At 54.1% G+C, this 26532-nt stretch overlaps 2 protein-coding genes across 4 annotated transcripts; both read right to left on the bottom strand.

Annotated features, from left to right (window-relative positions):
* Positions 1-252: 252 nt before the first annotated feature.
* On the bottom strand, positions 253-15709 carry Hpn (hepsin). 2 transcript variants are annotated; one of them, XM_013149116.3, is made up of 13 exons: positions 15248-15709; positions 14644-14712; positions 9193-9291; positions 9070-9111; positions 3398-3527; positions 3197-3319; positions 3010-3050; positions 2509-2674; positions 2231-2421; positions 1394-1489; positions 1070-1212; positions 798-962; positions 253-603 (listed from the first exon to the last, which is right to left on the bottom strand). In XM_013149116.3, exons 2-13 carry the CDS (start codon positions 14657-14659, stop codon positions 565-567), a joined length of 1251 nt encoding a protein of 416 aa, XP_013004570.2. In that variant the 5' UTR covers positions 14660-14712; positions 15248-15709; the 3' UTR covers positions 253-564. The 2 variants fall into 2 exon arrangements, with proteins under 2 accessions (XP_013004570.2, XP_013004571.1); XM_013149117.3 differs by having other exon boundaries at positions 253-589; positions 15248-15701.
* Positions 15710-16640: 931 nt separating this feature from the next.
* Positions 16641-25848, bottom strand: Scn1b (sodium voltage-gated channel beta subunit 1). 2 transcript variants are annotated; one of them, XM_063253353.1, is made up of 6 exons: positions 25484-25848; positions 23866-24032; positions 22834-23074; positions 17612-17753; positions 17345-17421; positions 16641-17267 (listed from the first exon to the last, which is right to left on the bottom strand). In XM_063253353.1, the coding sequence occupies exons 1-5, from the start codon at positions 25521-25523 to the stop codon at positions 17355-17357; spliced, it is 657 nt and encodes a 218-aa protein (XP_063109423.1). In that variant the 5' UTR covers positions 25524-25848; the 3' UTR covers positions 16641-17267; positions 17345-17354. The 2 variants fall into 2 exon arrangements, with proteins under 2 accessions (XP_063109423.1, XP_063109422.1); XM_063253352.1 differs by having other exon boundaries at positions 17350-17421.
* Between the last annotated feature and the right edge of the window lie 684 nt (positions 25849-26532).

Here is a 26532-nt window from a genome sequence, read left to right as displayed (position 1 = left end):
ACAGCTCTGGTTATAGAGGAACCTACTTGGAAACGAAATTGATACACAGTAAAGTACAGTTGAGAGCAGCTGGATCCAGTACCAGAAGCCAAAATGCTCTAGGACATTTTCATTTAAGTGAACCATCCTTTAAATCAGTTAGAATTAAGAAATCATGCTTCCTGACTGATTTGTGCCAACCCTTAATTCCTCTTTTTCTTCCTTCCAAAAATATCCTCACCGCTTCATGTATGTACAAACTCAGAGGCCACATTAATCAAAACCATTTTTATTATTTAAAGAGCATCCTGTCATCAGGGTCCCCAGACTAGAGTCCCCAAAGGGCAGAGCAATATTTACATAGGGTGTGGGGGGTGAGACGTGGGTGGTCCCAGGGCTGAGTGGGCCCACCACTATGGAAGACAGGACCTTGGAGGAAGCTGTCCTTGGACCTGTGGACTGGGCCCAAGAAGGAAAATGTCCCATCCTAGGGTCAGCATGGATCATACCACGTGGAGCCACTAGATCAACGCTGGCCCTGGAGGTGCGTGCAGTGAGGAGATGCCACAGGTCAGTGCTGGGTCACTATGCCACTGGCTTCGGAGTGAGTCTGGGGAAAGACATCTGGGGGCTTTTGTGGTCTGAGAGGCTTCCCCCAAAGTCCCACAGCTAGTCTCCCTTCCCTGGAAGCCTATAGAAACCCATCTGCTTCCCTGGATACCCTCTTCTAGGGCCTTAGTGTCAGTTTCCAAAAAAGCATCATACTTTCCCACCCCATCACACATTCCCACCCCAGCTCCCATCTGGGCTCAGCTCACCTTTATGGCTTGGAAGATCCACTCCCGGAAGTCACTGACTTTGGTGTAGACACCCGGCTTCTGGGCTAAGGCACAGCCAGTGCCCCAGCTCACAATGCCACAGAGCCGCCAACGTGGCGTCCGAGAGATGCTGTCCTCACACACAAAGGGACCACCGCTGTCGCCCTGCCAGGGGAAAGGCAAGCCTGGCTGGAGCCCAAGACAGCAGCCAGGAGGCCCTCTGACCCTGAGACAGATAGCCCTGGGGGATGGTAAGGCTGAATGTCCCTCACCTGGCAGGCGTCAACCCCACCCTCAGGGTAGCCAGCGCAGAACATCTTGGGCTTGATCTGGTTCCCATAGAAGTCAGGGCTATTGCAGACGTTATTGCTGATGATGGGGACTCGGGCTTCCTGGAGCATCCCGGCCTGCTGGCCTAGGGGTGTGTGGAGAAGGCTGGCTGAAGCTGGGGAGCAGGTACACTCCCTTTCCTACTGGTGCCAAACCCACAACCCTCAGGGTCCCGATAGCCCAGAGTTGAGAGCCTTGACTTTCCTTCCCCAACCCAACTCATAGTCACCCTCACAGTGGCCTCACAGGCAGTGTGAAAGACTCACCATAGTACTGTGTGTTGCCCCAGCCGGTCACTGTGCAAATCTTGCCATCTACCAGGGCCTGGCCAGCCGCAGGGAGGCATACAGGCTGAATGTACTCTGTGAGAGAAACCACAGTCCAGCCCCTGCTGGTCTTCCCATTTGGTGCAAACCAACCTGTCCAGCCACCCCCACAGACCCCCAAAATGCCGCTTCCCTCTGTCCCTTTATAATGTCCACCACAGAATGACCATCTAATGCCCACTATTACATGTTTTCCTGCACCACTTCCTTTAACCTTCCATCAGCCCTGGGGGCTATTACTCCACTGTGCTGAGGAGGGAATTAAGGCCAAGCTACTCTACCAAAGTTTCACAAGGCAACAATAGAGCCAGAATTTGAAGCTAAGTTGGCCCAAGGTTCATGAATGTTATAGCATGAATCAGTACTTTTTTTCCTTTTTATGATCAAATGTTAGTCCACCATATGAATATACCATATTTATTTACCCATTTGTCAGATAATGCAAGTTTGTGTTGCTGGCATGTTTGGCTGATATGAATACAGCTGTTATGAACATTCGTGTACACGTCTGCATTGACAAGTGTTTCATCCCTCCTGGGCAAACACCCTAGGAGTGGGATTGTTGGGTCAAATGGTAAACTTTAACTTTTTCAGAGACTTTCAGCATTTTCCAAAGTGTTTGCTCCTACCTTTCAGTTAATGTCTGGTTTGTGTCCTCTCAGGATTATTTCCTTATTTTCTGGATACCTGAATGATAAATTTAATCTACAGCCCTGGTACCTTCCTTCCTCCTCTGTCTCTGGGGTCCCCAAGGCAAGGCTTGAACCACAGACTCACCTGTGAGGGGCAGAGGGCTGGAGAGGTGGATCAGGGCAATATCGTTGCTATTTTCCTCGCTGGTGGGGTCCCGAAAGGGAAGATAGCCTCCGTGGTAGACCACAGCCTGCACCCCTAGCTGCATGCCATGGGGCGAGGCCTGGGCCACAGCTCCAGCAAACACTCGCCAGCGGGACAGGACTCGGTTCCGTCTGCCAGGAACAGGAAATGGGGCCAGTGGCCTGCCTGGGCATGCCCTTTGGCCTCCATCACACTGCCTCCCCAATCTGGGCACTCACTCTGGAAAGCAGTGGGCAGCTGTCAACACCCAGTCCCCAGAGAGCAGGGACCCCCCACAGAGGTGAGCTCCATCATAGCGCAGGCTGACTTGCCATGGCCACCTGCCCAAGCTGGTGTCCTGGCCTCCCACGATGCGGTCTACAGGCAGCTTCCTGCGGCCGCAGTCTGCAGGGTGAGGGCAGTCAGGGCAGTGGAACAGAGCAGGGACCCAAGTTACCAGAGGTCTGGCCTGGCCTTAGGGGATCTGAGAGGACATGGCCTCAACCTGGGGAGTTTGAGGAGGATGAGGTTCCACCAAAGGCAGTTTAGGGGGATACAGCCTTACTCTGGGCAGTTTAAGAGAACATAGCCCGTGCTGTGGGGAATAGTCCTGCCCTGGGAGTCTGAAGTTGACCTGGCCCTTTGCTTAGGGAACCTACAGAGACACAGCCCTTGGGAGAGTCCAAGAGTCCAGTTTCCCAGGCATCTAAGGGAACAGGTTCTGAGTTTCAAGATCTCACCTTGGCAGATGGTAGCCAAAAAACGACCTCTGGGACAGTCACTGTGAGAGAGACAGGGATGGAGACACAGAGAGACACAAACTATGGAGACCAATCAGGACAGACCACAGGGAAAGAAAGAGTATGGGTGTGGGTGTGGGTGCAGGGGCTAGGGATGGGGCACCCCACCAGCCGCTACCCAGCTCACCACACAGAGATGACTTCCAGCAGCCTGTGGGCCTGGGGCAGCCTGCCCTCGTCCACGCAGAAAAAGCCCGATGTGCCATTAGCGCCTGCTGTCCGCACGTCCAGCTCTGAGTGGGCCATAGCCCTGGATGGGGCAGGGGTCAGGCCTGCTCCTATGTCACTTGCCCGCAAACCCATTGCCCACCATGGAGCACCCTGGTACCTGAGGAAGCCCATCTCCTCGCAGCTGAGACCCGCCACCCTGGCATTGGAGCGCGATGAGCACAGTAGCCGCCACGTCCCCTCGGTCTTGTCGAACACGGTGAGCCGTGCATCCACAGGACTGACCTGTACTGCGGAGTGACAGAGCAGAGCCACCTGGGTCCCTGGGCCGGGCTCCTGACCACCACCCCTACGCCCCTTGGGGCCTGTTCTGTAGCCAAGCCACCCTGGTCCTGGATCCCCAGGGGCCTCTCCAGCGCACCACCCCCATCTGTGTGGTATTAGGAAGGACAACATACACAGGCCACATTGTGCATGGGAGGCCTCTTCCCTTCCTGCTGGGAGTTCTAACTAAGCTGGTTTTTGGAACTTGACTTGGACATTTGGGAAACGAGAAAGTCTCCTGCCAAGTTCCGGAGGGAATGGCATGGGGGCTGTATCTGCTAAGGTCCACTTCTGCCCCCTTGAGGGGAAAGATGACTAACATGGCAAATTTCTGATTAACTCTGGCTTTCTTTCTGTTTGTTTGTTTGTTGGTATTTGGGTTTGAACTCATAGCTTTCTCCACGAGCAACATCCTCAGCCTTTTTTATTTTTTATTCTGAGATGCAGTCTTGCTGAGTCACTAACTTGCCCAGGCTGGGCATTAACTGACAGTCCTCCTGCCTCAGCCTCGCCTGGTGCTGGGGATTACAGTGTGCTCTACATTTTCAAAGCTCTTTCACACATCCAGGCTTGAAGACCATGCTCCATCCCCTACCCACAGAATCGAGTTAATAATTTCTCTGTTCATTTAGGCAATTCCTTTATTTTTTCTTTTGTCTTTTGCAGCTGGAAGATCCTTCACTAAGACCAGATTACCAAAATGTTTCAATAAATATTTAATGGCCATTTAAAAAAAAGACAAAAATAGCTATGTTTTCTGTAGGATTTATCAGTGCCTTGATTGCTAATGTGCGTAATTCTCCAAGCAGACAATGCAGTATTCATTCAACCACTCAGTGAGCATTAATTGGACTTACTGCATGAAACTGGGAACATGGGATGACCGACAGGGCCCAGGGCCCCACCATCACCAAGACAAAATCTGGCAGTGGGCAGACAGTAATTACAATGTCACTTGACCAACACACTAGAAACTGCCATAAAGCAGGCTAGGATACAGAGGAAGGCTGGAGAGGTCACAGCAGTTGTTCACATCTTGGGCAGGATGGGAACAGCCTGCTTGAGCATTGATGTCCCAACACAGCCCATCGATCTGCCCTCCCCCACACCACAGCTTGGTACCACCTAAGTCAGGTCACAGCCCTGAGGCGCATTTTTTATATTTACCAAGCACTTGCTAAGTGCCAAGCTCTATTTTAGGCTGTGAACAAATCGCCACAGCAATGAACAAATCAGACAAAACCCCTGACCCTGTGGAGCTCAAAGCACAGTAGGGGAGGTGGACAAAGAACCAGACAAGGAACTAAAATATGCCATGTGTCACAACAGAAGCGGCCACAGAGACAGGGAAGCTCGGCAGCAGAGGAAGAGCGGGTGCAGGGCTGGATGGTGCTTCTCAGAAACGGCAGGGAAGGCTGTTCCAAGCAGGCAAAGGCTGTTCCAAACAAGCCAAGATGGGAAGGAGGCGAGAAAGATACTAAGGATCATTTGGGGACAGCGAAGCAGGCCAAGCACCTGCAAGTTCAGGGATCCCTAAAGGCTGGGGAGTGTGGAAGGGACAGAAAGAAGCCAGAGCAGAGGGGAGCAAGGGAAGGGGAGGGGAGGAAGAGTTGCAAGGGTGCAGCCCTTGGGCTTGTCTGTCAGCTGGAAGGAGGCACAGGTGTGTGCAGGTTCCCAGCTTAGGAGGGGACAGCCTGGGGTAGGCACAAGCAGAAGACAGGCTGGGGGCCGGGAGATCTCCAGGTTGGAAGGAACAGAGTTTCGAGTTACAGTGGAGTGGCATGGGGAGAAGAGTTGAATTCCATACTGATTTTGTAGGTGGAGCTGGCAGGAGCTGCTGAGAGACTGGACTCACAGGTAAATGGAACAAAGGAAAGGGTCAAAGGGATTGGTCTGAGCCACTAGAAGGATAGAGCTGCCTCTAGGTGGGAAAGGTGGAAGGTGCCAGTCGGGGAAGACAAGCTATGGCCTCTCTGTCCTCCCCTCTGGATTCTCCAGGACGGCTGCGTCCTCAGGTCACCTTCTGGGAAGCCAGGTCTGGTGACAATGTACTTTTGCATCCTCCTAGGAGGTATCTGACAAGGCCACACACATGCTGAGTCCTCTTGGGCAGCCCTGCAGGTCTGCACCAGCAAAGGCAAGACTTCCAAGGAGCACTCAGTCCTGCTCAGCACCTACTGCATGCTGGGGACAATCCTGCAGGCTCTCCCTATCCCACCAGTAACCAAGGCCTTGCCCTACCCCAGTGACCACAGAGATCCCCTTCCCTTTCCCGGGAAGGGAAGCTGAGGCTTAGAGAGGTGGCGTAACCTGCCTAACATCACCAAGGTGAGAAGCAGCCAGGCAGAATTTGAACCCAGCCTAAGGCACTCAACCCTGCATCCTGAGTATGTCCCTCTTAGATGAAAAAAGCAGATTTGGAGTTACATATTCACCCAATAATATACAGCTAATCCTGAAAAAATCAGGATTTGAACCCAGGCCTGCCAAACTTCACATTTCCTGCTGCTACTGTGGATCTCACAGACTCTTGCCTGTCACCGCCCTGCAGGTACCCATCCATCTGAAAGCCTCCTGCTGTGGGACACAGCAGGGGACCCTGGCACCTCAGCTGACTAGAGACTGCCACGCCCTAGGCTCCAAGAAAAGCCAGGTTTCAGGACAGCAACTCAGGGGCAATAAAATCTTACTTTATTTTTATTTTTAAAAAAGTGTGTGTGTGTGTGTGTGTGATGCTGGAAATTGAATACAGGACCTTTGCTCTGAGCTACACCTTTAGCCCTTATTATAAATTTTGAGACAGAGTCTCTTTAATTTGCTAAATTGCCCAGGCTGGGCTCAACTTTATAGTCCTCCTGCCTCAGCCTCCCAGCATGCTGGGATTACAAGCATTTGCCACACGTGAGGTTCAAAGTCTTATTTAAATGTTTCCTAACTGCTTGCAGAAAATTCCAGCAAGAGTGGACAATGTGACTTTCTGGATGTGTGTTAGGGGAAGTGTGGGAAATGGGAGAGGGGACAGGAACATCAAATGCTTCCTCTGATTATTTTTAAAGCTACATACTACGCCACTGTTTCTTGCTTTTTAAATTCTATATTCTCATTTATATTATTTTAAGCAACGCAAAAAGTATGTTCCGGTCACCTGGTATGCTTACCGAATTGCCTGATATATTTAGAAGTGTGACGATCCCAGAAAAGCAAGCTGGGGATATAGATGTGGGTGGGGTGGGGGATGGGACAGGGCTTGTTGGTTGGTTGGTTGGTTTCATAATTTCCCACTTTTGGGGAAACACTCAAGTACATCTGGAGGGCAAGGGCCCTGGCACTAGCCGCACCACGTCTGGGTTGCAGCCAGGTCACTTTCCACACTGGTGCATCTCAACTGTGCACTAATTTATCAGTCAAAGATCCCCTAGCTCCTACTATGTGCCAGGCACTGCTAGAGCAGTAAACAAAATGTCCTAGGCCCTCTGAAAGGTATCCACAGTAAATGATTAACTGTGAATGTGAGGTAGGTTTTGCCTGGGGCATCAGGGAACAGCCATGGAGTGGAAGGAACCAACCCAGAGCAGGAGGAACCTGAGGAGAGTGGTGGAGTTGGATATGAGCCAAGCCCTGCACATTCTCACCCCACCTCCTAGATGAGAAAACTGAGGCTTCCGGGGGGGGGGAAGGGGACGGGATACAGCTGGTGTGAGGCTCCAAGCTCAGAAGCAGCCATGCAGAAGTGAAACTGCTCTAGGTGTGAGCAGGGGAGTCAGGGCTTTGGTGAAAGTGGGCACAAGAGGAGCAGCCAGCTGGGTGAATGAGAGGAAGCCCCAGGATTGGAGCCCTGAGAGTGCCCCAATTAGGACCTGAGGCCAGACGGAAGTAGCAGACTGTGGAGGTTTCACCCTGATGCCCAGGGGAGCCATGGAGAGGTGTCTGCAGGGGCTGATCTCACTACTCTGCCATGTATCTGTCTCGGGCAAGATAGTTTGCTGCACTGGACCTTAGTTTTCCCCATAGGCCAAACAGGAATGTGAACAGCCCCAGTTCCATTGATCTGCTGGGCAAATCTGCAAACAGGGCCCAGTATATGTTACACATCACTATGGCAACAAATTTAGCAGTTTCAGGACAAACAATAGCAAGGGCGTTGCCCCCAGGCACCACTCAGGCTGCGTGGGGGCAAGTCCCAGCCCTGCTACTGGGTCCAGTCTCTTGGCCTCTCTATGTTTTGGTTTTCCCATATGAAAATGGGCTGCAAGCCAGGCAAGGTGGCACATGTCTTTAATCCCAGCACTTGGGAGGCTGAGGCAGAAAGATTGCTTCGAGTTCGATAAGCTCAAGACCAGCCTGAGCTGCATAGTGAGACCCTGTCTCAAAAAGGCCAACTCCCCCTGCCTCAAAAAAAAAAAAAAAAAAAAGAAAAAAAAGAAAAGAAAAGAAAAGAAAAGAAAGAAAGGAAGAAAATGGGCTGTGCTGAGGACTGAATGAATGGATCCCATCAAGCCCCAAGGCTGTGCCTGGCACAGGTAAATGCCATCACTGTGCCAGCAAGGGTGGTGAATGTTGATGTTGGCTTTTTGTGTCTGGATTTTCATTTCTTCTTGTAATATGAGTTGCATCTTTTATGGAATTAGAGGACTCGAGGGATGTGAAAAATACTCTCTACCACTTCACTCTCCCCTCTTTCCATGCCCTTGGGTCACAGAATAGCACTATGGAGTTACACATGGGCAGATTCATTTACTCATCCCACAATTAGTTTCTGCCTTTTATCTGTGCACCCATTCATTGCCTCAGCCCAGCAAATTGTCTACCATAAGCATGTATCTAAGAGCTATTCCTCGTCCCATCATTTACCAGCTGTGTGTCTTCCCCAGTCCTCACCTTCCATATCTATAAAATAGGCAAATAGTAGCAGCTACCTCCTAGGAGAGCTAGAAGGGTCCATTGAACTCATACTGTACCTCTGGAACACGTTTTGACCATGCCCTATGGTATAAAATACATTTGTACATCATGATGTAACCCACAGGAACTCTGTGATCTGGGGCAAACCACTGGGGCATTACTGAGCCTCAGTTTCCCCCTCTAAAATGAGGACAGTAATAATCCCACCTCCAGAGCTACTAGGAAGAACCCTTGGGATTCCATGTACATGAATACATAAAAACAAAATGAAACAGTGACAAAACTTTTTCTTTCTAGGAGATGTACTCTGATACTTTCTAATCTAATCTATTTCATACTTTCAAAAAATTGGAGCTTTCAACTCCCTCATTTAATTTCATGGGGAACTAATGGGAACCCACTGGGAGCCTGAAAATCACTGAGTAGACATGCAAAGTGCTTATTAGACTCATGCCTGGTACACAGCAGGGGCTCAGCCAAACACACTATTATTATGAGACTTTCAGAAGTGTACAGACATTCACTCAGAAACACTCTTCACAGAGCTCTCCCCACAGACAAGTCTCCTCTGGGGCTCCTCAGAGGGTCCCAGCCTGCAATGCTCACCTGGGTACAGCAGCTCCTGGTCACCCCGGAGTAGTACGGTCACTGCAGAGAAGGCAGAGGTGAGGCAGGAGGTTGGGGTCACGGAGCAGGGGAGTTAGAGGCACCGGGGTCAACCGCTCTTACCAATGGCCCAGGACGCCACCCCGATGCCTGTCAGGAATAGCAGAGTCCCCACAATGAGAGCTGCCACCTTGGGTCCGGAGCATGTCACAGTCCGGCCACCTGCAACAGACACCATGTTGGGGCCACTGCCAGGTCTGTTGTTGCCCCAGGTCCGGGCACTGGGCCATTCCTGCCCCACCCCCCTCAACTTATCCTGCTGCACCCTGGGTCCTGCTTCCCTGGGATGACGGGTTGGCAGGGTTGTCCCTCTCCTGCCCCATGTATGGCAGTGTCCATACACTCCATGCCTCCACCCTGGCCCTTTTCTGGCTCTTATGGCCTCACTCCTTCTTGGTGACACTACACTGCTGATTTCTCTAGTCACTTTCTGCCTGTGTCCTTGGGCCTTCTGCTAACTTGTCCTGAAGCTTTTGGCGGGGAGGGGGTCTGTAACCCCTAACCTTTTCCCTATTGGCAGCTGTCATCCCTCCTGCTTGGCATTTATTCATGGCCTCCTTTCTTGCTGCTATTGTAGAATCTTTGCCCTTGGGCAATTTCTCTCACAGGATCCCAACCCCAAGATCAAATTTGTCTCTTGGAGGAGGAGAATTCAAGTTTGAAAAATTTCCGGCCTTACTTTAAAATACTGACCTTCCCCATTCTTGGCTGGGATCTTGGCAGGGAACATCAACTCTTGAAGCCTCAGCTTCCTCATCTGTTAAATGGGACCCACCTAGCACCTACTTCTAAAAATAGCACTTTAAAGTTCTTTTTAACTAATAACCACCTGGGCCAGGGATTTAGCTGGCATAAGTGCCTGCCTGGCAAGTGCAAGATTGTGAGTTTGATCCCCAGTACCAAAATAATAAAAAAAAAACCCTAATAACAACAACCACAGTCTTAATGATGGTTATGATGTGCTGCTCTAAACACACAAGCTACTCAGTCCTCATCTCAGTCCCACACTGTGATTCCCATGTTCCGATGGCTCTGAGAGGCTGCATCCCATCTCCATGATGACTCAGCCTGAAAGGCAGTGCTGAGTTCCACACCCTGGGCGGATTTGGTGCTGGGTACAAAGTTGTATAACTACAGAGCCTACCACCTATCTCCATGTCATGCCTGAGGGACAGCAAGTTCTTAATAAATGCTCTATAAATCATTAGAGCTGTGTGGTCCTGGGCAATTCCCTTTGCCTCTTTGAACCTCAGTCCATCAGTAAAACAGAGCTTTATTCCTGTCCTGTTGAGCATCTGCCCTGTCCTGGCATCACCCTAGGCTCTGGGAACAGACCCCAAAACAAGATAGATTAGAGGATGGCGCTGATGGGGTTCACACCCCTGGGAGGGCATCACAAGAAAGGAAGCCTGGTTGTTTCCAGGCTAGGAGACGAAGGCAGGTTGGGGGCAGCACATGAGGGGGATCGAGAGAGACTTTTGAGCTAAGAACAGAATGCAAATCCAGTCATGCCAGGACACCAAGGAACAGCACCGTGGGCAGAAGGGCCAGCTCAGGAAAAGTCTGTGGGGAGGGAAGGGGCACGTACTGTTAGAGGGCTGGAGGGCCAGGGAGGTGACCAAATGGCATTAGCCTGGGCACGGTGGTGGGAACCAAGGCTGGGCCAGTGAGAAGACGTGGCCCGGAAAGAAGGACTTTACTTCCCTTGGGCTTGAGAGGACCAGGGACAAAAGGCAGAACTTCCGCAGACCTTGGCTTGGGCTCCACTGTGGCAAAGCCCTCGCAGCCCTCCCATCTGTGTCCATGGTGGTAAGGCTGTAGGCTGTGTGCCAGGCCAGAACCCAGAACAGAGCAGGACACAGTCCAGGATCTCACGGGGACAGCCACTGTTGGGGTGACTTAAGAATCTGAGAGCCCAGCTGCTCCCATGAAGAAATGAGGAAAACACCCTATCCCACAAAGAGGCCCCCAAGGGTCAGCCTTGCCCAGCCCTGCTGGGTGACCGGCTTTTCCAGCCTGCCTGCCAGCCCTGCTCTGCCTCCTCTCCCCACTCCCCACCCTCCTGGTTCTGGAAGAGGATCTGGCCTCCTCCTGCCATTAGACTCCCCAGCCCCTCTGCTTGTAAACACACCTGCCAGGGCTACACTGGACCAACCCAGCAGCCCTCTCGTCTCCCAGGGTGACAGAGAAGCACTGTCTTCCCCTGCTCACTGGCACAGAAGACTTCGGGCACCTCCAAAACAGGTGCCTCTGGGGAGGCAGGACTCATCTTCTCTCTGATTTCCCTGGTGCGAGATGCGTCCTCTCTGTGTGTCCCTGTTAGGACCGGATGCACCCTTGTTCTTCAGCTCTGTCCTCCATGAGCCAGGGCTCCCTGCTCCCTGTTTCTCCCTGAGATTCTCTGCTCCCCATTTCTCAGGCAGTTCCCAGCTCTCCCACATCTTCTCATAGGACAGTTCTGCTCCCCCATGTAGCTGCAAAGACCTTCAGAGGTGACACCTTTAACTCCCTGTATCTCAAAAGCCACTCAACTGATGATTCCAGTTCTCAATGCTTCCAAGGCCTTCCCACTAAGCTACATCCCCAGTACTTTTTAAAATGTTTTACTAAGACACTAAGTTGCCTGGGCTAGGTTCAAACTTGTGATCCTCCTGCCTCAGCTTCCCAGAGTGCTGGAATTACAGGGATACACCATGTCTAAATTCATTCTTCCTCTTAAATAATCCAAGGTTCCTGGGTGACGATCTCTTCTCTTTGGACTTCTGGGACACCACACACTCCTCTTTCTCTTTTACTCTTCTGAGTAAAAGCAACCCAACTCTCCACCCCACCTGGAAATCTGGAATTCATAGGGTAGGTAGCCTCTTCCCCTTCATTCCTCCCTGCTCCTGTCTATCTCACTTACCTCTGTGGCCTCAGTTTCCCCTCTGTCCTCAGGCCTGGACTCTCTCCTGAGCCCCAGACTAGGGGTCCCACAGTCTCTAGACACCTTCCTCCAGAATCTCCTAGTCCCTTCCCCCCCACCACATCCCATACTAGCCTCCATGTTTCCACCAGTCTGCCTTTTGTTTCTTTTTGCACTGGGAATTAAACCCAGGTAGCTCTAAGCTACATTCCTATCCTTTTTAAGTTCTATTTTGAGATAGGGTCTTGCTAAATTGCCCAGGTCAGGCTCAAACTTGCAATCATCCTGCTTCAGCCTGCCAACTCGATCACAGGCAGGCACCACTACACCCAGCTGCACATCTGTTCTCTCTCACAAGTCCTGTCTCAGAGGCCCTGGTCCCCAGGACACTTCCTTCCCCTATGTGTTGGAAGTTCCCCAGTCCATCAGGCCTGCTGGGTGACTCTCCTGCCCCTTTATTTCCCTTCCCCAGTCTCACCTTGGTCCAACCCTATCTGACCACTGAGCTCCCTCTTTCTTCTGGAGCAATATGCAGCCTGGAAAACTCAGCTAAATACCAAACCCAGCTCATCCCTTTACCTAGGACCCTCCACGATTCCCCAGGATGGAATCTAAAGCCTTCATCTCAGTATTTCCAAACTTGTCATACAGAAGCATGGCTTTTAGAGATTCAAGGTTGAAACACATGTCTCCTTGAGTTCTGAGACAGCCACCGGTCATTGTCAGATACCTAACAGAACTTCCAAAGAACAATCCACCAGAGAACTTGAAGTAGCCCACTTAACAAGCGCCACCTTGTGGAAAGACCCAGCATCACCAAGGAATTGCCTGCACCTTAATTTAGCCCCAAGAGTCTGGTCCAACAGCTGGGCAACTCATGACCCTTTGGCTCCATTTCCATCCTCACCTCCAGACACACTAGCGCCATCTACGTACCCCACACACGGGGACTTCTCCGCCCCAGCTTCCAGCCACACTGCCTCTGCCTGACTCGCCCCACTCACTCCTGTAAGTCTCCTCCTCAGTTCCAAGGCCCACAGCACTGTGACCTTTGGGGACACTTTACCAGCAGTAATGGTGGTCACTGGCACAGCGAGGGCTCTCAGGACTTCTCCCCAGCTCACAGCACTGCCCTAAGCCTATCCTGTTCTGTACTGCCCTTATATCCTTGCTGCTAATTAGGAAGGGACCATTACTGTCTATAGGTACAGGTGAGGAAAGGAGGCCCAAACAGGTGGGGCCACCAACTCCAGCCACCCAGCAAGCAGGTGCAGCAAGTAATCGACATGTGCATTCAGATGTGGCCACCAAACCCCAAGCTTCTGGAGAGACCCTGAGCTCCTCTGCATCTCTTTCTTGGTAGCAGATCCATCTCGGTCCATCCTAGCACTTTCTGCCTTTCTTCCCTGGGTTGTTTACCTACAGGTTCCAGCCCCGGCATCTCCCTTCAGTCAGCTCCAGGAAAGAAACTGTCACAAAGGGGCCAAGTTCTGGTGCCACACCTGCTCAGCCCAAGTGCAGCACCTTCTCCCAAGTGACTGAGAGCCTCGGTTCACTCTGGACCTCAGCTGCATGGTTTGGGGCCCGAGTTGCTATCTACACCAAAACGGAGAGCCAAGGAGGCCACAGAATTGTGTTCATCACTTCAGCCAACATGGTCACTGCTTCCTCGTGCTGGGCTGTGAGGTCTGCAGTACTTCCATCTCCATTTTGCAGAGAAAATGGAGCTCAGAGAGGTTAAATGTTTGCCCAGGGTTACCCAGCTAGAAAAGACTAATGCCTGGGACTGAACCCAGCTTATAGGTCCCTAAGAAGACCGGGGTCAGCCCCACCTGAGGGACGCTACAAAGAAAAGGTTGTCCCTAACTGGGCTTCTCCAGCTGGTCTCCAACTGTGCAAGAGGTAACAAGGTAGAAGGCTGCCCGCAGTCTCTGCCATTCCAAGCCCAGAAGCCAGTCGCCCCATGGGATGGCTCCTCTCCATCATCTCTGCTATGGTGTCCACACTGTCCCTGCCCTCTCCATCCCTCAGGGCTGAGGCCAAAGTCCTCCCTCTGCTCTTTGCGACAGAACCAGGAGGTAGGAGGAACAGATGGGGTTGTTCCTGGCCATGACAGCTCCAGTTTATGTCCTGAGCCCCATGATCCCAACAATCTCAGGAGAGAGAATTAGGATCTGTACTTGACCCAGGGGAAACTGAAGCCGGGAAAAATAATGTAGTTTGCATGGGATCACACAGCAACAAAAGGAGTCCAAGCAAATTCAAACGCAGGCCTGTATGTTTGACTCCAGGCTCTGACAACCACATAGTCTCAGTCTCAAGTAGAGGTCCAGGTTTAGGTGAAAAATCACTGAGAGGGCAGTAAGGGGAAACTGAGGAAGAGTGTTGGGAGGGTCACGTGGGGTGGCAGGAAGGTAGGTGATAGCAGAGCCCCACAGAAAATTTGGTTAATATTTAATCAGGCGCAGAAGGCCTCAGAGGGGCAGAGTGGGCCTGGGAGGGGTGCCCAGAATCAGGGGGCTCCGTGGGGGTGGATGGTAAAGGAGAGAATACAGCAGGAGGGGCACCAGAAAGAGCCAAAATTGGGGCTCAGGTAAGGGGGGACTCACCCTCCTTCTCAGCCATGTCACAGCCTCTTGTTAATGATTCCCTGGCTGACCTCCTGGCCGGCGCGGGACCTGTGGGGAGATGAACAGGGAGGCAGGACTCGGGGAACTCAGCCCAGCCCAGGCCTGAGCTCCTAGTCCCAGGCGTCTGTCCAGGGAGGCTACAGGGACTGGGCCCTGGCCAGAGCATGCCATAACCACGGGTGCAGACTAGGCTGGGTTCAAGGATGGGGTCAATGTCTGCCCAGTGCCAGGCGGACAACTAGATTGGCAAGGCTGAGGACCCCCAGGTCTAAGCCTAGGGAAGAGACAGCTAAGGACTGGAGCTCACTAGACCCAGCAGAAGAGCAGGCTGAGGGCCCAGAGGAGAAGGGATTTGGAGTCCAGGACTCCGTCATGAGGGAAGATGGGCCTGGAGCCTGGACTCCTGGGTCCAATCTCCAAGTCTGAGAGGAAAGTGTATTGGAACTCCTAGGCCCTTGAGGAGAAGTCAGACAGTCCCCTCCTGGGGCCCCTGCACTGGGAGGTAGGTATCAGGCTGGGTAGGGGACAAGGGAACCAGTGCCCTCAGGACTGGAACTGTGAGTCTGAGAGCTTTGGTCCTTACCCTGGGGTCCGGCCGGTGAGGGCAGGGCCTCGAGATGGTGCCGGCTAAGGGCTCAGTCTCCAGGCCTTGGCAGAAGCATGGTCCGCCCTGTAGCGGAGGGCGGCCTGGGAGGCAGAGGTGGTGGCAGCAGCGGCTGGGGCCTGCTAGGCCAGGCTGCCTCACCTGAGGAGGAGGGGGCTGGGCAGAAGGCGGGAGAAGGGGCGGGGAGGGGCTGGACCACAGGATTGGCAGCGCCAGAGGCCACCTGGCTGGTGGGCTGGACTGGTAGGGGTTGGACCAGGCAGGCCAGCCATCAGCTTCGCGGGGGACCTGCGCAGGGGCTCCGGTGTGAGTCTGTGGGACTGGGTCAGCACCCCGGGAACTAGAGGGTAGGGGTGGCACTGGCAGGGTCTGCTGCCCCAGTCCACTCTGCTCAGCACTTCTCTCACCCCTGCCAGGTCCCAGGCCCTACCCACCGCCAGTCTCAGCTTCAGCCACCGACCTTTCCCTAACCCCCTCCCTCCACTAACCCACTGCCTCTGTCCCTTCCCTGGTCCCTGGCCCAGCCCAGTCCAGGCCCAGCCAGCACTGCCCCACTCATTGCACCCCCCACTTCCTCCCCCAGCTGCTTTCCTACAAGTCACGGGGGTTGGTTTGTTTTGGCAGCCTCTCTTCAGCCTGCCCGGTGACCTCTGGAGCCAGGAAAGTCCTCGATGTGGGGGGGCAGTTGGTCCAGAAAAGGCCACACAAAGTGCTCAGGGCCAGGCCAAAGTGGCCGGAAGTGTCTAGAGGCAGATACACACTGTCCCGCCAGCAGCCAGGAGGCATCTGCGTCAGACTCTAGGGCCAGGTCAACACCCAGACAAGCCAGTGCCACCGGACAGCTGGTCCTCAACCAGGCATCTAACACAGAGTGCACTGCTCATCCCAGACTGACCATGCCCACAAAATCAGACCCATCCGCTCACCCTCACAAGCCCTCTGCTCCCTGTTCCCCCACAGATCCAGCTCTGTTGCCCGGCACAGTGGGACACATTGGGGCTGTCCCTAAGCTCTGTGCCCCTGGTGCGCTCCCTCTTCCCAACTCCCACTTTGCCAGAGACCCACACTGCTAGGGACACAGCAAAGCTCACAGCCCCTCTGCCCCCTAGCATTAGCTTGGCCTCTCTCCCCCATGAAACCCCCAAACTCAGAGCCACCTCCTACCCCTATCCTATCTCCTCCCACTCCCCTTCTGCTGAGCTAATAACTCCCCTCAATTCAACATTAAGTGGCTTCATCATCCCCAGTCATCCCTAAAGGTGCAGCGGCAGAGGCTGGCTGCCTGCTCGGAGAGGAGAATCTCTCAGGAAACCAAGGCTCTTAGATTTGGGGTGAGACATAGAAGGTGCGGGAGCTCAAAAGAGATGGTAAATGAAGTTCAAGAATCTTTATTTCGAGAACAAAACTACTTCTGTAAAGAGAGAGGAGGCAGAACGGCCCCTTTCTGAGTGGCCTCTTGAAGGCTGGTGAGAGAGGGCGGGTGGGGCCGGGGCCAGAGTGCATCACAGGGAGAGGGGACCCCAGGTCCAGCCGGAGGAAAGGGGAGGGTACATGATGCTGGGAGTCACAATGGGGCCAGAACTCCCTGCCCCAAACTGTTCTGGGCCCCCATCACAACCCCCAGCCAGGCAGGGAGGGGCTGGCCCCAGCAGTGCGTGTCTGAAGCGGCCAATGTGTGCAAATCAGCAAGAAGGAGGGGTACGGAGCCGCTGCCCCCGCCTCGCCGCCCCCTCCCCAAACAGGCAGCAGAAGCAGGGGTGGGGGCAGCGGCAGTATTGCTTTACCCATCATGCATGGCGGTGGGTGGGTGGGCGACGAGGCAGGAGGAAGGCTGGGTAAGGAGTGTGCACTGTGCCTGTCCCCGTCCCTCCCGCCCTGGCAGCTCCCTTGGCAGGACTCTGAGGCATGGGGAGGCCCCAGGACGCCATCCCCCACTGGGGGCAGGCGCGCTAGATGTCCCCGATTAGAGCTGGCTCTTCCTTCAGGTGGAGCCCAGGGCCTAGAAGGGAGGGAGACAGGGCGGTAATGGACCCCCATGGGCAGAAACCCTCCCATACCCTCCATCCTGTCACCCACCTTACCAGGGCTACTCAGCCACCTGGACACCGGTACAGTTCTCCTTACTCTCTGAGGTGATGGCCAGGTATTCTGAGCTGCAGGAGGAAAGCGGGATACAGTCACCCCATGACCAGTCTGGCCCAGCTCCCCACAGAACAAGACAGGCTAGGGCCCACACCACCCACCTACCCCACCTCTGACACCCACACTCTGCTCCAGGGGGCACTGGCAGGTAGGATCCTGGGTTCCTTCCTCCTCCAGCGCCCCCATGACGACCCCACTCACGCATTCTCCTGCGCGGCGGCCTCTGTGGCAGCAGCAATCTTCTTATAGCAGTACACCATCTCTGCCACCAGCCATATCGTCAACACCACGATGAGCACGTACATCATGATCTCGGACACGATGGACGCCATGTCCCGGTTGGCTGGCAGGGAGGGGCAAGGGCGTGGCTGAGACCCAAGCTCAGAAGACACGACAGCCTGCTTGTGTGGCAAGCTCGCTGCGTGAGCCTGAGCGAGTGCTTTGACCTCCCCAGGCCTGGGCACACACAGGACAATCATGCTGTTCCCCGAGCCCCAGACAGACCTCAGGATCACTCTTAATCTGCCTCCTTGTATAACTTGAGGGCATATCTGTGTCACTCAGGAAGCTGCTGGGCACAGTGCCTAAGAGTTTATACTATAACTGCAATCAGGCTGGAGTTCAAATCCTGCCTCTGCCATTTGCCAGTTGTGTGACCTTGGGCAACCAACTCAGCCTCTGTGGGCTTCCATGTCCCCAAACACAGAAAGCTGTGAAACTATGATAACTGAAAAATCCTACACTGAGGTGTTGTAAGGGTGAGCTTCCAAAAACCCTTAGAAAAAACTGGATGTGATGGCAAACACCATGAACTCAGTACTTTAGCAGGCTGAGGCAGGAGGACGGCAAGTTCAAGTGCAACCTGGCAATTTAGCAGCTGAGTGAAAGCCTGTCTCAAAATTTAAAAAAGCATCACCAAGTACGGTGGTGCACCCCTGTAATCCCAGAGCTCAGGAGCCTGAGGCAGGAGGATCACTGCAAGTTTGAGGCCAGCCTGGGCTACATGGTGAGACCTTGTCTCCAAAAAAAAGGAAAATTTAAATTTAAATTTAAAAAGGGCTGGCAATATAGCTTAGTGGGATGGAATGGGTTCAATCCCCAATACTGCAGAACTCAATAAATACAATTTAAAATATCCTTAGTGTAGTACCTGACTTATCAATAGCACTCATTAAGTATTTACTACCACTGCCTCCATTATTACTGTTACAAGTGAGGCAGTACAGCATAATGGTTAGGAGTAGGGGGCTCCAGGTCCAGACTGCTGGGGTTTAAATCCCAGTTCTGCCCTTCACTAGCTGTGCAATGTTAGGCAAATGACTCTACCTCTCTGAGCCTCAAATCTGCCTCCATAAAATACACTCCTACGGCCTCCAGAACCTCGGGGAAGAAATGTGAGTTAACACCCTTAACACGCATGGCTGAGCCTGCAGCCAGTACTGCGCGGGCTGTTTTCCGGAGAGCCTGCATCCTTTCCACAGCACTGGCCCTTGCCACTGCCAGCTTCCTTTCATTGAGCCTAAATTTAAACTGTAAAGGGAGCTCAACCAGCCAGGAGATCAGTCGAAGGCCACTTTGGCGTCCTCCGCCGGATTTTGCAGGTGTTCATCCTGCGCCCCTGGCCCCTCCGCGCCCTCCTTGCCACTCTGGCCTCATGTCCCTTCCTCCCTGCGAGCCGGGCACTGTCTGCTGCTCCACGCTGTGCTGAGTGCAGGGAGCTTTCTGGGTCAGGATGAGGGGGCCTGTACGCTTCCCGCCCCCTGCGGCTGAAGGAGGACCCAGGACGGGTTTCAGGCACCCTTCATGCACTCGTTCATTGGTCCAGTGGACATCACTGATGCCTCTCCTGCAGGGAGTAGCTGTCCTCGGCCAGGCTCCGTGCTGTGATTTCTACCTGAGCACCTCCCTGGCTCCTCGGAGCCGCCCCAAGCACAGGACGGTCCAGACTCCCAGGTCAACAACCACACAGTACAGCCAGGGGGCTACAGCTGGATGGTCTAATTCTCACCTTGCTCCAGGAAGTCAGTGCCCAAGATTTACATAATACAGTTAGCTCTGCTCTCTCACTCAGGTTAGGACAGGGATCAGCAGGGACCTGCTGCTACTTTTCTAGATAGAATCACTGAGGCACTGAGGAGCACAGGGGTCAGCCCAAGAACACACAACCAGGATGGGCCTTGGGGCCAGGCTCCACCCCAAGTGTAACCAGCTCCAACCTTCTGGGCTTTCTCCGCTGCTCCAGGAGGCACTGTAGCCATGAACAGACCACAGACATCTCAGCAGGTGTGAGTGTGGGGCCCCACTCTACAGATAAGAGCTGAGGCAAAGCAGAGCTTCTCACACAGTCAGCAACACCTTCCCTGGGGAGCCTCACAATTTCTTAAAAACCCCAAACCTCTAAGAGTGTTGCCAGCCCCCAGATCCAAGGCCCTGCTGCAGCACTGCAGGCCTTCACACCCACCTCAGGCATTGTTAGCCTGAGGATATTTTCCACGCCCTGCCCTGTAGCATTATTGTCCCCTCTTAGGCCTCCAATGGGCTTTCCACACCCCTCAGGTGGCATTCTCATCACTGCCCTCTGGATGTGACTCAGTTCATTCCTGGGGCCACTAGCAGGAGGTATTGTGTGCTGATGATGACCCCGGACCCCATAGTGAGACATCAAGTAAAAATAATTCTAAACCTGACATTTGCAACATGCCTGTAATCCCAGTGCTTTGTGAGGCTGAGGCAGGAGGGTCACAATTTTGAGTCCTGCAGGGCAACTTTGTGACACAGTGACACAGTGTCTCAAAATTTAAAAAAGGGAAGGGGACGCTGGGGATGGCTATTGATGGTAACAACACAACAACATCATGGGGAATGAAAATGCTCTAGTGTGATGTCATGTTGAAAATACTGTAATATCACTGCAACATGACCCATAATATTTTTAAATACTAGAGCACAGAATGCTGGTTCACAAAAGAAACATGATAGCATAGCAGGGAACACTGAAAACACTCTAGTTCTGCCAGGCACGGTGGCACATGCCTGTAATCCTAGCACTTGGGGGTGAGGTAGGAGAATTGCACTGAGTTCAAGGTGAGCCTGGGCTATACAGTGATGCCCTGTCTCAAAAGAGCAAAAACATTATAAAAATTTGAATAAATAAATAAATAAACTCTAGTTCTGTGGTTTATAAAATACCATTAAGCTGAGTATGGTGGTGCATGCCTATAATCCCAGCACTCAGAAGGCTGAGGCAGGAGGATCCCTGCAAATTCGAGGCCAGCTTGGGATACAAACAAAGCCAGCCTGGGATACAAACAAGGCCAACCTGGGATACAAACTGCATAATGAAATCCTGTCTTTAAAAAAAAAAAACTGTCATCTGGCAACATCAAAGTAGCAGTAGGTGGTAGTGTATGACTGTAATTGCAGTACGCTAGGAGCCTGAAGAATGAGAATCAGAGATTTCAGCCCAACATGGGCAACTCAGCAGAAGCCTCAAAACAAAAAGTTAAAAACAGTTGAGGCTTTACCTCAGTGTGAAGGCCCTGGGTTCAATCCCCAGCACTGAAAAAAAGATAAAATTATATTTCTACCCCTTTTTTTCCCGTTTTTTTGGTTTTTGTTTTTTTCTCTTTAAATAAAAAAAAAATTCCAACAAAAAAATACAGTGGATAGAAACTACTAAAATATGGTGAATGATGCTGAAGACACACAAACAGCTCTGTATTACAGGAACTATGGTTTAGAATGCAGGCTCTGGGAGGCAGCACAGTGTGGTAGCTAATGTGAGACAGAGGCTCATGGTAGGGGCCCTCCAGGAGCAAAGGCCCAGTGTATGATGGAAAGACAGACGCCTGGGGACTGTGAGCTGCCTGCCTTCCGCTTGGCACTGATTCGGGAGAGGAAGTGCTAGGTGCTGTTGCCCTGGTATCCGGGCATCCTTGTAGCCAATGTGCTGCACCCCACCCTCGGGGCTGATGACCCACCTAGCAGGGTAACATGTGCCCTGAGTGGCTCCTCCATCTCTTCCAAATTGCCTTCTGCTTTTGCCCTTTGATAAGAAATGTAAAAACACTAATTCTGAAAGGAATCCCACAGGCATGGTGACAAGAGAACAGTGATTCACGCTGAGAACAGAGCTCACAGTCTCCTGACGAGGGGTCAAATCCAGGTCCCAACTACAGGATCCTGAGCCTCGGCCTCCTTGTCTATATAGTGGGGACACTAAGATCAGTGCCCCAGAGGTGGGCGGGGAGGGTTCAGTGGGGCCTTCACCAGCAGCATGAGTACCAGCAGCCGTCTGGAGGAAAGGAAGAGCGCGGCCTGTTGGGCTGCTGTGCTTGCTGGGCCCCAGGAGACATACTGGCCACGGCTCTTTGCTGGCTTGAGGTCTGGAATAGCTCCCTGATTCTGGGAGCCAGTGGGCCACAGGGCCCTGGAAAATTCCAATGTGTGCTGAAGAGCAGATGGCCGAGAAGGGGAGGAGTTCCTTCAGAGAAGGGAGAGAGCAGAAGACACAAGTGGAGATGGTACTGCAACGCTTGGACCCTGGCACTCTCTGTGTGGTCCCCTCAACCTGCAGCACTGGCCTCACTGAGAGCTTGTGAGACCCCACTCCTGGGCCACGGGGTCGGGATCTACTGAGTCAGGCCAAGCATGTCCACAAGACCCCTGCTGGCGGGAGTGCAGGGCAGCCCTTGAGGAGCCTCTCCTGGTGACACTCCACCCGGACAGAGGGACACTGGGCAAAGGCTACTCAACAAGCAGAGCTGATAGGTGTAGTGGCACATGCCCATAAGCCCATAATCTGGGAAGCAGAGGCTGGAAGATACTCGTTTGCCTCAAGCCTAGTCAACTTAACAACTTAGAGGGACCCTGACTCAAAATAAAAAATAAAAAAGAGATGGAGAGATAGCTCAGTGTGAAGGCCTTGGGATCAATCCTCAGTACTGCAAATCACAACAAAAAACACACAAAACAGAAAAAAAGCCAAGGCCCTCACCCTAGTAAATAAGGTACTACCATGAGTTGAACCCGAGCAGCAAGCACGGTGTTCAATCCTCCCAACCTCCTGAGAGAAGAACGGCTCCAATACCACCCTGGGAGCACGGTGCAGCTATCAACCCTGCCTCCTCTAGAACCACTCTGAAGCTCAGAGACAGCAAGACACCTGCCAAAGGTTCCACAGCACAGGCACAGAGCTGAGATTTGCACCTACAATATCCTTGGGGAGAGGCCTACGTGGACCTCTCCATGGGCTGCAGGTTAAGTAGAAGCCACAGCCAGAATGGATGGGGTTGCTGCTTACCTCACTGTAGCAAGCGGGTTGGCTGGCCCAGGCAGAGACTCAATCTGTACCCCATCTGCCATCTGTCCCTCCATCTGGTGTACTAGTGGGTGACAGGGGCGAAGACACAGGCAGGACTCACCTTTGTCCACCACCTCAAGGTGGATCTTCTTGACAACGCTGGTGTTGTGCTCATAGTTTTCAAAGAAGAGCAGGCGGTAGACATGGCATTCGTAGTCGCCTGAGTGGTTGTAGGTGACATTGGTGATGAAGATGGAGAGGTCCTGCAGGTCCTTGGTGCCCCGGCTGCCATTCCACACCACACGGCCCTCGAAACGTTCATCATCCTCCAACTGTAGCACCTCATTTTCGTAGCGCAGGATCTTGGGGGGGGGTAATGGGTCACTGCCTGGGCCTCACTCCCGCTCCTGACCTCAGTATTGTCCCTGCCCTGCACATGCAGACACCAGGGACATCCATGGGCTTAGATATCTCAACTTTGGACAAGGAGGGCACAGGGGTCTGGACTGTGCCTGGATCTGTCCCAGACCCCGAGACACAGACCCTCACACAGTCACCAGTCCGGTCCCAAACTGCAGGGGGCCTCCCCACCCTCGACCCTGCAGTCCTTCCTCAGTCACCACACGCACTCCTCAGGCAGGGGGGTTGGGCAGCCTGATCCCAGGTGCTGCAGACCCCAATTCTCCAGCAGGTGCTAAAAGTCAGTGGTGCACCCTACAAGTAACTCAACAAATGCACGTAGCGTAAAGGAGATTTTTTAAAAGGTCTCACTTTCCCATCCTGAAGATGATCCTGGAGATCTTTGCCGGTGACAAGTAATGCTGGTGACATTTATTTCATGCCAGCCCCATGTGTCAGGAGCATGAACTCACTCAACTCTCACACAAACCTCTGGGCAAGACAACATCACAACCCCAACCTTATAATGAGAGCCTCAATAGCTTCTTGCCCAAGGTCACCGGCTGGTCAGGGGTGCAGCTGGACTTTGAATCCAGGTCATTAGTCACAGTCACACTACTCTCATTAAAATGAGCAAACACCCCCCATCCATCTTGAAATCCAGTCTCACCGACACCCCCCCCCACACACACACATAACACACACATACACACACGGACACTGCCCTCCTGTGCCCTGCTGGGCACCCACACACCTTGACAAACTCCTCTGTGCCCTTCTGGCGGAAGGTCCACTCAGTGAAGGTCTCAGCCGTGGTCTCGCTGCGGCGCTTGCAGGAGATGCACAGAATTTTGAAGGTCATCCCATACACAGCCTCGGTCTCCGAGTCCACCTCCACACAGCCCCCGCAGGCTAAGGACACTATGGGGACAGCAGGCACTGGTTGGGCAGGGCACCATCACCCCCGGCGCTGCTGGGCTCACTGGCTGTTGGCTTTCAGGGCCCTCGGAAACCATCTGTTTCCCTTCAATAATGATTACAAATGGACAGAATTGGAGCCAATTCTGGCCCATGCTTGCTGTGTGACCTTGGCAATCATGCATCTTATCATCTCCAAGCCTCAGTTTCCCTCTCTCTGTTAAAGGAACAGTGGAATCGTCATCAGTAGGTGCTGGGCAGAATCCCTGAGCACTCGGGAAGCCCCAGTACCCAGGATGCCAATGTGGGCCAGTCACTGTCTTCCCCTCAGAAGGCCAAGCCACTAGGCACTAAAGGCGGTGGGACTAGAATTCCAGGTGCTTTAGGAGTTCATGGCGACAGAGTCATTCCCATGTTTCCTGGATTGAGAGGGAGAAGTTTTAAGGGGACAGAACACACTCCAGCCCTGCTCCCTCCTGCCACAAGCCCCTGGGAGCTCCACCTCCTCTTCTGCCTCTTCCCCTGCTTTCCAGACTCCCAGCAGCTTCAGGCCCCCACCCACCTAGTAGCCTCTCAAAAGGTTCTTTCCTGCCTCAGGGCCTTTGCATTTCCTCTGGGTTCCAGACTCTAAATTTCTCCTTCACCCTCTTACCTGCCGCTCCTGGGGCTCATTAGCTACTGATTGGTCTTTTCCATGTCTCCCTCAGTCTTCAGGGCTTCTTGTCCACCTCCCCTGCTACCTCTCGGTCTCCATCGGCTCCTCTCCCACCTTCAGCCCTCTCTGGAGTCTCTCTGAAGGTCCCACTACTTCGTGGCCTCGTTCCTGTTCAGGCCCTCTGGCTCCTTTCTGCACCTTTCCACACCTTTCTCTTTTCAGCTCCATTCTGCATTGTTAGTCCCAGCCGCGTCTCCCTCCCTCCTCGCTCCGCCCCTGTCGGCCTCTCAAGTTTCCCTGTCCCTTGCTCACACCACTCCGTTCGCTCCTCGCCCCTCTCCAGCATCTCTGTCTCCGTCTCCCCCTGGCTCCACACCGCGTCTCCCAACCGAGCCCTCGGCACCCGAGTCCTTCTGGTCTCCGCCCCCTCCCTCCCATCTCCATCCCTCCGGTCTCGGCCTCCCAGTCCCAGGCTCCGCGCGCCGCCTCCCCCACCCCTCCCGCGGCTGTGGGTGTCACATTGCAGCCTGCGGGGCTCTGGAAACAGCTGACTCCGCGTTTTCTCGCCCCCGTTGGGCGCCCGCAGCCGCGAGGCCGAGCCAAGCCGGCCGCCACCCGCTCTCGCCCCCCGAACCTCCGCGCCCCGCGCCCCGCGCTCCCAACTTCTGAAGCGGACTTCGCGGCTCCGGGGCGGGTGAGGGGCGGCTCTGCTCGGCCAGCGAGAGTCTCTAGCGCGAACCCCGCCGCCCTGCAGGTGCCCGCTGCGCCCCACGCCGCGCGCGCGTCCCCTCGCACTCACCCAGCGCCGCGCCGACGAGGAAGGCCAGCAGCGTCCCCATGGCTGCGCCGCGCGCGCTGCGCCCCCCTCCCAGGCCGCCGGTATTAATAGCGGGGCGCGAGGCGGCGGGACCGGGCGGCGGGTAGAATGTCCCCAGGAGCGCGCGGGCGCAGCAGCTGCGGCTCCGGGACCGACGGGGGGGGGCACGGCCCCCCCGCTCCGGTTACCGCCAGGGGCCCAGCCCCGGAGCCCGGTGTTCGGGCATCCCCGCCGCGCGGGCAACCACCGCTGCTCGGGCTGCTGAGTTGGCGCGCGCCACGGGGCGCATCCGCCAGGTGCCCCGACCCCGACCCCGCTCGGCTCGGGCGCGCTGGGGCGCGGACAGCGGTCTCCTGCGCACTGCAGCGGCGGCGGCGGCAGCGGCCCGGGAGGGGAGGAGGGAGAGAGGGAGGGGGCGGGATGAATCACCGCGGGGGGAGGGTGCGGCCGCCCAGCCTTTGCCGCAGCGGCCGCCGGAGAGGCGCCCGCCGCACTGGCCTGGCCTCCGGGTGGCGCAGGGCTCGAGGCTTTGGGCTCGCACCAGGCGGGTGGTCTGCGCGCCTGTGACCCCTCCGACTCTGGGACTTCTCATCATATGACTCCGAGAAAGGTCACCCCTGAGACGCACAACTTAGCGGGCAGTTTTGGGATGGTCTCCTGTCTCCAAATTATGGAGGTCATCCAAGTTCAAGGGAATCTAGGCTGGGACAGCTAAGTGACCATACCCTAAAAGCTCTGATGTCTAGACCTGGAGGTCACTGCCAAGTGGGCCTAGGGTGAAGGGTTCAGGCTCCATCTGCTACCCCAGTCCCCACCCAAGAAGGGAAACACGGAGTCCAAACCAGAGATGCTGCTCTGGGGTGTGCAGACAGTGTTTCAAGAGGACCCCTCAGGAAGACATCCTCATCTCTGAAGTCAGCTGTCCTTTCTCTGCACAGGAAGCTCATGCCCACTTTGGGGTCTTTGCCTGGACCTGCTCTCCCCCAGGTGACCAGGGTCACCAACTCCCACGCCTCTTAAAGCTCTTGGCT

The sequence above is a fragment of the Cavia porcellus genome, unplaced genomic scaffold, assembly GCF_034190915.1.
Source record: "Cavia porcellus strain 051 isolate PalLab524CR breed Dunkin Hartley unplaced genomic scaffold, mCavPor4.1 scaffold_7, whole genome shotgun sequence".
Classification (NCBI taxonomy): domain Eukaryota; kingdom Metazoa; phylum Chordata; class Mammalia; order Rodentia; family Caviidae; genus Cavia; species Cavia porcellus.
This window is presented reverse-complemented; position numbering and strand designations above follow the sequence as displayed.